At 52.4% G+C, this 9,610-nt stretch overlaps 5 protein-coding genes across 5 annotated transcripts; all 5 read right to left on the minus strand.

The window, feature by feature from the left end:
- Positions 1 to 1,592: 1,592 nt before the first annotated feature.
- On the minus strand, positions 1,593 to 2,444 carry PHYSODRAFT_340807 (hypothetical protein; the record flags this gene model as incomplete). Its single annotated transcript, XM_009539031.1, has 1 exon — positions 1,593 to 2,444. One exon carries the CDS (start codon positions 2,442 to 2,444, stop codon positions 1,593 to 1,595), a length of 852 nt encoding a protein of 283 aa, XP_009537326.1.
- Positions 2,445 to 4,211: 1,767 nt separating this feature from the next.
- On the minus strand, positions 4,212 to 5,063 carry PHYSODRAFT_288950 (hypothetical protein; the record flags this gene model as incomplete). The annotated part of the gene is made up of 1 exon (XM_009539032.1): positions 4,212 to 5,063. The coding sequence occupies one exon, from the start codon at positions 5,061 to 5,063 to the stop codon at positions 4,212 to 4,214; it is 852 nt and encodes a 283-aa protein (XP_009537327.1).
- Positions 5,064 to 5,293: 230 nt separating this feature from the next.
- On the minus strand, positions 5,294 to 5,674 carry PHYSODRAFT_528807 (hypothetical protein; the record flags this gene model as incomplete). Its single annotated transcript, XM_009539033.1, has 1 exon — positions 5,294 to 5,674. One exon carries the CDS (start codon positions 5,672 to 5,674, stop codon positions 5,294 to 5,296), a length of 381 nt encoding a protein of 126 aa, XP_009537328.1.
- An 18-nt stretch (positions 5,675 to 5,692) lies between these two features.
- Positions 5,693 to 6,618, minus strand: PHYSODRAFT_437613 (hypothetical protein; the record flags this gene model as incomplete). The annotated part of the gene is made up of 4 exons (XM_009539034.1): positions 5,693 to 5,790; positions 5,866 to 6,134; positions 6,202 to 6,329; positions 6,400 to 6,618. Coding segments are annotated over 4 exons (714 nt in total), but the record flags the coding sequence as incomplete, so codon positions are not given.
- Positions 6,619 to 7,925: 1,307 nt separating this feature from the next.
- Positions 7,926 to 8,153, minus strand: PHYSODRAFT_528657 (hypothetical protein; the record flags this gene model as incomplete). Its single annotated transcript, XM_009539035.1, has 1 exon — positions 7,926 to 8,153. A coding segment is annotated over one exon (228 nt), but the record flags the coding sequence as incomplete, so codon positions are not given.
- Positions 8,154 to 9,610: the final 1,457 nt, after the last annotated feature.

Consider the following 9,610-nt stretch of genomic DNA (forward strand, 5'->3'; position numbering starts at 1 on the left):
ATGGCTCCAACGAGGTTGTCTGTCACGGAGTCACTCTCCGCTAGAGCCAGGTCGCTTATTGACGGACACCTGCGCGCTACGGCATGGAACGCTGCTTTCTACAAGAAGGTCAGCCTCGACCAAAGACAGCGACGGCATCAATTAGTGCGAGGAATTCGGTAGTCGGCTACAAGAACGATCAATCGAACTCACCGGTATGTTTTCCGACTTGGTCAGCACAAGACGCTGCAGCTTTGGGCAGTTCTCAAGTAGCGCTGTAAAGTCTGCAAAGTGGCATCAGTCTGCATCAATTCAAAGACCATCGGCGCGCTTCGGTATCGTACCTTTGGCTCGTGTGAGAGTCAGAAGCCCGCTCAGATCCAGATCCGAGCATCGTTGAGAGAGTTTCGCGGCCATCTGACCGTGTACTGCGCTGTCCTCAGTACAGAAGGAGGCCCAGTCACTCAGATCAACCTTCGCGAGCGGCTGGAATGAGTGCTGCTCGTAGAAGAGCTGGTCTGGCAGCACGATGCCGACACTGGGGGTCGTTGATCTACCAGAGTTCTGGTTGTCTTGCTGCTCAGGCGTGGCATCAGCCTTCCTACCGTTCAAACCACCAAACAGTTAGCCACTTGCCGACTCGTTCCTCGTAGCTCGCACGTACCTCTTGCAATCGGCCAGCAGTTGCTCCACGACAGCTTTGTCCTTGCTTGTCGGGCTCATGATCGGAGGCAGCGACACCGTCAGCGCCTCTTTAATCATCGAGTCCACATACCGCGCAGTCTTTCGTGGCGGACTCTCGTCTGAGGATCGAGGCCGACGCGTTGAGCTTCGATGCGCTCTTGTTGCTGCCCTCTCCTCGGCAGGGAAAATCGGAGGGTGGGCGAGCACGCGCTTGTCGCGAAACATGAGCAGGTCTCCGTCGGGGACGCGCTTGGCGGCCCCAGCGCCCGGGACCGCAGGCTTCTCGACCGGAGCTTTGAGCCACGACTCGAACTGCTGCAGCTGCTCGCCATGCAGTCGAGTGTCGCTCACTGAGCTTCTCTTTATCGCGGGAGGACTCGATTGAATCTGCTCTCTACTATCGTCGTCGTCGTCGTCCTTTTCATCGTCGTACAGAACTTGGTCCCCTCCATGGTTTCGATCGGAGACTTCGCGTCGAGAATGCCTGGTAGTCACCGCTTGTCGTGGTGCGTGTGGAGTGGGGGTCGGCTTGGACTTCCTCTTGCTGGGGCGGTCATGCAGCACCTGCAGGTCGAGTGCGTGGCGCTTGGCCATTGCGTTCTTGGATCGAGCCCAGGTGTCTCTTCATGGTCTGCTTGACCAGCCAGCCCCGCCTAAAAAAGCGCGACAACAGAGGGCAGCAGATCTACAGGTGTGGATGAATATGGAGAGAACTCGTGCCATTTCCCCTTAGCTTCCTTCGCACGCAAACGTTGAGCACGCCGCAGATACTACCAAGGATCCAACAACATGGAGATAATCTCGAACATGCAAGATAATATAAAGCTACCGAGCAGGAAAGTAGCCGCGCTTCACCACAGCTCGTCGCTATCCGACAGCGACGAGTGGCCGTCCATGAAGTCGAGCAGCGTTGGGCCAGGACGGGGGCGTTAATTCTCGGGCGAGCTCGGAGGCGACGAGAACCAGTCCTCTCGCGTCGAAGCTGCGTAGCCACCACCGAGCGCGGGTCGCTCGCGTGGCCAGCGCTGCGAGTTCTGCCACTGCATCGACGCGGTCTCTTCAACTCGGCAGCGGATCCGACCTCCATCCTGGCTCGGAGTGAGCGTGAGTTGGCGAGGCGACCGGCGGCAGCTCCAGTGCTCAAGCAGCGAGCGAAAGGCCTTCGACAGCGCTCGATCGCGGGCCTTGTCACGCGAGTCATTGGCTGCAACCAGACCATAGTCTCGAAGCTTTGCGTCTTGGTGGACGACTTGCATCACCTGGAACACGCGCTCCACTGCATCACCCCAAACCGTTCGGACGTCTTGGCCGAGTAAATGAAGAAGCTGCTGCATCTCCCGCTTCTTGCGGAGCGGGAACGACAACGCGAACCTGGTCGGCGACTCGAGTTTGTTCCAGAGTTGCTCGTCCTGCTGCAGCTCCTCGACGTACGCTCGCAGCGTCTGCACGGCTGCAAAGCGCCTGCCTGGTTTGGACTGGGCATTGACGGAGAACAGCGCGTCGGCGATCGACGCGAGCTGTAAGCGAAGACTGCCGATGCGCTCGTTCACGTCGTCTTGCGTGTGCTGGAGGGCGTCGCTCACGTCCACCGCGTGACTTTTGTCGATCTTGCCCAACTGACCTGAAGGCCATCGACCCACACACTTGAGCAGATACTCGCGGTACTCCTTGCCGTCTCCATGGCACAAGACCAAGTGAACGCAGTTAGCGCGAGCTTTAGCGGCCACGAACTCGGCGAACTCCTGCTTGTCGTCGAAGTCGAGCGATATGGAGGAGCTCATCGTTGTCGTTGTCGTAGTGCTCAAGTGACAAATGAAAAGCAATGACGAAATGTGATGCTATGGGACGCGGCTACCGATCGGTCAACTGTCCTGCTTCCTGACTAAGTAGTGGACGGTAAAAGTTTTCAGGTACTGAAGTACAATAGCTTTGACAGCATGATTTTCTGTTCGAATCTTCCAGGTGCTCCATGAAGAACGAATTGCTACCAACTTCTTGGCTTAAGCGGCTTACCTTCATTGACCAGCCAGCAGTTGCTCAAGTCTAGCAGCAAGATCCTTCCATTGACTGTCACTCTTTGCGGTCACAAGCAACTTCACTAGGTCTTTCTTGCCGTAGTTGCTCTCCAGCACCGAGAGCATCGTCTGATCCGCATTCTTCTTGTCCACTCTGGCTACGTAGGAGACCCACTTGTAAAGCACCGAGCTCTCGAACAGATATTCCCCCTTCCGGTGCAGGTTTAGGTCATGGAAAACGTTTTTGGCAGTTTGCCCCTTGCTCAGCCACAGCTCCTGCTCCAGTTTCTCGGCAAGTCGCTTCGTGTCACTGGCGTCTTCAGCCTTATCAAGCATCTTGGCGAGTGTTTTCTCGTCGTAGCGTCGATTTAGAACAGCAAACATTGCCTTGTACGCGCCCTCCTCGTCGAGTTTGGTCACGTATCAGACCCAAGTGTTCAAATCCCTTGGAATTTCGAAAATGAACTGTCGGTGCCTCTTTAGCACGTAGTTAAACACGTCGTCCGCGGATTTCCCTTCGCTCAGCCACATCTTTTGCACCAGCTCCTCAAACTTCACGGTCATCTCTTCATCGTGGCTCCGTCCGTGGGCTATCATCATTCCAAGGTCGTAGTCGTCGTAGTGCGCCTTCAGCACCGACGCCATGGTTTCGTCTGAATTCCTTGCCTCCACCTTACTCACGTACGCCGCCCACATCCGCACTCTACGATACCACAAAAGGGTAGTCCCTTCCCGGTCCAAACCTAAAAGTTTGAAGACGTCACCCGCGGTTTTCCCGTCGCCAGACCATTTCTGGAGTTGTGCTGCTTCGATTTTACCCGCGATTACACTTGTACTGGCGTCTTGCTTAGCATTCATGAGCATATCGGCGAACTTGCCCTCAGAGTCGGGGAATTCGGCCTTCAGCTTCACTAGCAGTATCTCGTACGGGCTTTCTCTCAGCTGTTGACTCACATACGCCTCCCAGTGGCCCAACAACGGGCTCTTCATAAGATCACCCACTGTGTCGTCATCCAGCTTTAGTAGCTTGAAAACGTCATCTGCGGACTTCTCATCGTTAAGCCAATCTTTGCGTTGAGCTCCCGCGAGTTTGTCGGCAAGGACCTTCGTGTTGTCGTTGCTACCAGTAGATTCGCCAGAGCGTCATCCGTGTAGCTCGTCTTTAAGGCGGCTAGCATCAAGTCACCGGCGTTCTGCGCGTCCAACTTGGTCACATAGGGCACCCACGTACTAAACGCGGGGCTCTCGAACAGGTTCTCCCCCTGGTTGTCCAGTTTCAACTTGGCGAACATCGTGTTCGCAGTCGTCGCCTCTTCCAGCCAAGAGCTGTGCAGCATTTCCTCCAGTTGTTAGCAACATCGGCACTGAGATATTTCTTAGACCCAGCAAGCATCACCGTGACGTCATGGTCGCTGTAATATTTCGTGAGTGTCTTGTAAATTTGCTCGTCTGCTCCCTCCCGATCGAGTTTCGTCACGTATGAGACCCAAGTGCTGACCTCGGGGACGTTAAAGAGGTGATCGCGGTGATGGTTCAGTCCCAGAAGCGTGAAAATCTCGTCCCTAGTCTGTCTTTGGCCATCCACGTATCAAACAGTAAATTTTCCACGTCGTCCACAATAAACGGCGCGGCATTCTCCCGCTTCGCTGAGGCCAGTAAGTTCGCGATCGTTGCGTCACTATAGTGCGCCTTCATCTTGTCGAACAGCAGCATTGGTGGGTCCGCCTTCAGCATCTTCGCGTAGGACGCCCAGGTATTCAGCAGCGGGTTCCACAGAAGACTGCACGTCTCCTTATGAAGCTTAAGCACCTGGAACACGTAATTAGCGTTGCGTTCATTGCTCTTCAACTGCGCCTGCTCCAATTGGGCAGCCATACTCTTAGTACCCTCCACTTCCTTCGCTGCCGCGATCATCTTCGCCAGAGCTTCATCGCCGAGTTGCTTGGTCAAAGTCGCTGCAATCGCCGTTTGAGCAGCCTCTGGCTTCGTTTGATGCCCTTTTACAACTCGGGCACTCCACGCTTGAAACTGCGGGTTCTCGAACAACGTGGACTTTGCGTTGGCGAGATTCAGCTTGAGGAAGAGTTGTTCGGCTTCGAGTTCTTTGGCCGGGTTCTTTGAGAGTTTCTGGAGGACATTCGCAACGCCCGGGACTTTATTGAAATTAAGGCCTCGGTTTTCGGGAAACTCGTCGCCCTGGTGCTTACGGGCCCTCAACTGCCGCTTGGATCCGGTGACCCCAAGAACACTCTCCGACGTCCCAGAGTTGACGATGATGATCCTCCTGCAGTCCGTAGCCACCACCAAGGCACTAGCCAATAGTGTCACGACTGCTACCAGGGTGATACGATGGAGCCGTGCAGCTGGAACCAACTGGGTACGCATGCTGGAAACCGGAGAGCAACGGTTGTGACGGAGTGAACGGATAGCGAACTGACACGCCTACAGACAACGACGGAAAAATCCGGCGTGACTGACTGCCATCCTCCATATCTAAGGAGTGTAACACAAAATACGGCACAGATAAAAAAGAAAAACATGATTGGCTAAAAGGTTGCGTAACTGTTCAAAACAAAGCACAAATCAGAATGTTCTGCAAAAAAGCTGCATTTTATTCAAATGCTAATCTCAGGATACTGAGGAATAGCTGCCTTAAAGCTCCTAATTACAGTGCTTTCGGGGATGGCATCCCAAGCAGCAATCGTAGCGCGAACGGCACGGAGCCGCTTTTCCTTAGCACTGCCACCCGTGATGCCAGACCAGTTCGAGCGCAACTTTGCATTTAGTGGCCCCATTACACCGACATCCAGCGGCTGGCAAGCAGCCGTGCTGTTTGCGGGTAGAGGGACCACAGTAGCATTAGCAACTTCGGCAACGACCCGCTGCCCCTCTTCCGACCCATGACACTCAAAGTTGTCAAGAAGGAGGACAGCGGGTCCATCAACTTCATATTTTAACAACTTTTCTACGTAAAAACGCCACGTAACAGCGTCCATCCAAGCGTTATCTTGGACGGTGTAGAAGTGTCCTTCCGGATACTCTTCGAACTCGCTTGTGTCGATTCGACCGCCCAGCTTACCACGCAGAACAAACAGAATCGGCAGCTTTTCCCCTAAAAATAGTATAACAAATACAAATTAGCCTTAAAAAATAAAAAATGAAGAGAACAACAAAAAGGAAAACTTACCATCAGCTCGAATCGTGAGCACAGCCGTCATGCGGCCGGTGTGCTTGGACGTGTTCGCAATCCTCGCAGCGTCCCGCCGACCTCTACCCGCCCACATCCGAGCCGGAGGCATGTCAAAATTGATGGCAGTCTCGTCCACGTTGTACATGCCCTCCGGCCCGTACACGGCGTGCGTCTTCCAGAAGTCCAGCGCGAACTCGGCGCGCGTTTGATCTAGCTCCTCGGTGCTTTTCTTTGCCGTTTGTGGCTTCTGGGAGGTAAAACCATGCCTAAACACGCAAATAAAGGTAAATGTTAGGAAACTGATGGAGTTTTAGCAAAAACAAAATTATTTACCGAATTGCGAGTCTCTCGACCATGCGCTCAAGCGCCAGGATGCCGCTCCGCTTCCTTTGCAGGTAGTCCTCGACCCACTCGGTCTCGATTGCCCACATGAAGGACATAATGCCACGTGTAGTGAGGGCCTGTACATTATAGCATAAAGTTTAACGGTTAAACGCTACAAATTATGAGATTCTAAAAAAACAAACTTACCTTCTCTTCGCGCCGCACGTCCTTCATGAAGGTGACGACCGCAGGAATGTCGGGAAATACTTCCCTGCGGCCCTGGCCCTTCAGGGACTTAGAGGTGGAGTGGCCAGTGAAGCTAAAAAGCTTTTCAACTTGCTTCCACCAGCCATGGACAGTGCCCCGAGCAAGTTGGAGCTCGCGGGCTGCCTCCTCCACCCCTTCATCTTCGACGAGGCGGACCGCTTCGCGCTTCTCGCGGACGGTGTAGCTCTTCTGCTTCTTCTTGGGCGGCGGCGTGCCCTCCATGGCTCGAAAAACAGTTTGAGCGGCTCAGTCGACCAGCTCCAAATTAGGCAATGGCACACGGGGATTTACCAGATCCATTCAAAAATTAAATCGCGGTGATTGGCTTATTTTTATGAATAAAATAAATTTGATTGGACAAAATCATCGCTTGTTTTGTATGGACATGCCTATGGAATGCCGGGTATTGCGTTGCCGGATTTTTCCGTCGTTGTCTGTACACCTGGGACGGTCTGCTACATGTAGCCAGCTTTGATAACCGATCTGCGCCGGACATATAAATGGTCACATGTTGTCCCATTACTTTCTTCAAGTATTCACACGGACAGATTGGTGGTCACCTGAAACACACTTGGTTAAACTATGGAATTTGGTACAATGCCCCGCTTTTGTGCATAAGAGGCTTCCAGCGCTCAAATAGGCTTTGTATCGGCTTGCCTTCGAACGGTCGGCGCTTGTGCAGAATGAGTCGCTCGCGATTGTGAATAGGCTCAAATTGCTGGGGAGAAGCTCCTCTTTTGAACCATGTGCGCTAGGCTTTGTAGCGAGCAATATTATGGGATCTACGGCCGGGTACCCATCTTCCTTATTGACCTTCACTTGTATACCAGGCACTGACCACTTATATGTCCTGACCACAGTCATGTCCGTCTCGGATATGGCACCGGTGCTCACAACGGAGAGTCTAACGAGGGAGGGCCATTTTCAAAAAATGGGCATATTTTCATGTTGAAGGGGGGGGGGGGGGGGCGGATACTCGCGCGTTGGCTCTCGTCTGCGGACTTCGACACGGGGGGCACCGCTACGCGGTCTGCCCCACCCCCTTAGTCGAAGTCCTCGACTCGGCCAGGCGCGGTGTCTAGAAAAAAAATATCGGGTTGCAGCGCTCGCTGTGCTCGCTCGCGCAGACCAGCCCCGCCTAATCGGCGGTCGTTGGAACGAGTGAATGCACTGAGTGAGACAGACTCGCGCTCGCATCCGCTCGCCCTCGCCCATTCCTCAACAGATCATGATCAAATGCATTGTTTATGAAAATGGCCTTCCCTGGAAATGGCCCTCGTTAGCCAGTCCCGAATAATACATGTACCGCAATCTGTGATGGCATGCATAAGCAAAACATTACTTAACCCTTTCGCGGTAAAAGGATACAGTAATCTGCCCGAGTAAGGAGCGCCTGATATATATAAAGACGCAGATTATATAAATTGATGTTAAGTTGAGTATACTTTTCCAATATACTGATTTAGTTATTTCAAAATGAACTGAAGAGCAGCTTTACCTACGAGTCCGGAATGATTCCAACAGTGGCGTATGGTCGAAGCACTAACCTTTGACCAGGCATCCTCGCACCATAACAGCGCTGTCAACTGGTCGACCTCGTAGGGATTACCTAGCCCTTCACCAAGCCGGTCTAGAGGCTGCATCATCTTGCGGGATAGAATGTGTCGCTTAATACAATGAATGATTCCTTGGTCCTTCTCCAGCGGCCGCCCCAGCAGGACTGCACTTGACTTGATTATGCGGTATATCGTTGTCTTGCCTGGGGCGGCCGGGAGTCACAGCCCACTCAGCCAGGCCCCTGTAGGAGAGAGCAGGTGTGCGGGCTGCCTTGTCGAGGATGCCCACTTTCTCAGACAAGTGAGGCGGAGACGCTTGGACGGTGTGGACTTCATGGGTGGAGTGGGGGAGGAGGTGGGCTTGTGGGGCGAGGTGCAAAAGCAAACGTGCGAGTCTACCACTACGGTACATGTAGTTTGAAGTCTAGTAAGATCGCTAAATGCGCGCCATTTTTCAAACGAGGCTGGAGAGCTGATGATTGGCACTGGATTTTTCACCTTAGTACCTCAGTACCTTGCAGTACCTTGCACATCCCCCTATCGCCACATCGACTGGAAAATAATATTAAATATGTGAGGCTATTAGTTGTACACCCGTTCCTTATTCGGGCACAATTCTGTACAGAAAGCGCCCTTTAGATGATTTTCCAAAACACGGTAGAGTGTACCCCCTCTTAAAGGGCGCATCCTGTGCCCTTTTGCACAAGTTCAAGCTAGTAATCAACCTTCTTTTAAAACAAATCGTAATCGGTACGCAGAGTAATCATCATGTAATCATTGTCTTTACAAATTCGAAGTCATACGCATACATTCTATGTATCCTGCAAATCACCGTAGATGGTATGTCCCATGAGACACACCGAAAAGGCTCCGTAACTTTGTAAAAGGCCTAGAGTGCCCTTTTAGAAGGAAATATCAATGAGTTGTATACGGTACTATAATTTATTGAGGATACTCGCGAAAGGGTAACGTAAGATTTATCTGAATTCATCGTCGCAACTGGCATGGACAAAGCAACTTTGCGAGCGACCGCTACATATACATGTACAGACTAGAGCGTGAGAACGAGACGCCTGATATATCCGGATTTAAAAGGGAATCATATGTGGCAGACACCACTTTATGTATTTTACATTGACTCTAATACTTGATATCATCGGTAAAAACGGGTATTAGTTGTTACCCGTCTCGTTCTCACGCTCTAGTCTGTATGTATCGCTCTTTGTAGTCCACCATTCCCAACTATCCACACCGTGTGCGTGCGTATGTACGCGATACGCCCTCTACCGGCCGTCCAAACGCCGCACAACAGAAATTCACTCCGCACACTTCATTCGGCAACTACGGCAGCATACAGTGTGTCAATTCCTTTAGTTAACATCCAGAACGAGCTAGTGAACAACCTGCTCGCTGCGGTGCCACCTAAGCCATCTCCGCTTCTTCTAGTTGGAGTAGTTAAGCATTGAACATGAAATTGTCTGTATCCCTATTTCAGACTCCTCCATCTCCGATTTATGAATCGGGGTCCGATATATAGTTGTTAATGAGAGGGCAACCCCCCCCCGCAAGCCGCAACGTTACGTTCACGGGTTCTT

This window comes from Phytophthora sojae (genome assembly GCF_000149755.1).
Source record: "Phytophthora sojae unplaced genomic scaffold PHYSOscaffold_12, whole genome shotgun sequence".
NCBI classification, from domain to species: domain Eukaryota; phylum Oomycota; class Peronosporomycetes; order Peronosporales; family Peronosporaceae; genus Phytophthora; species Phytophthora sojae.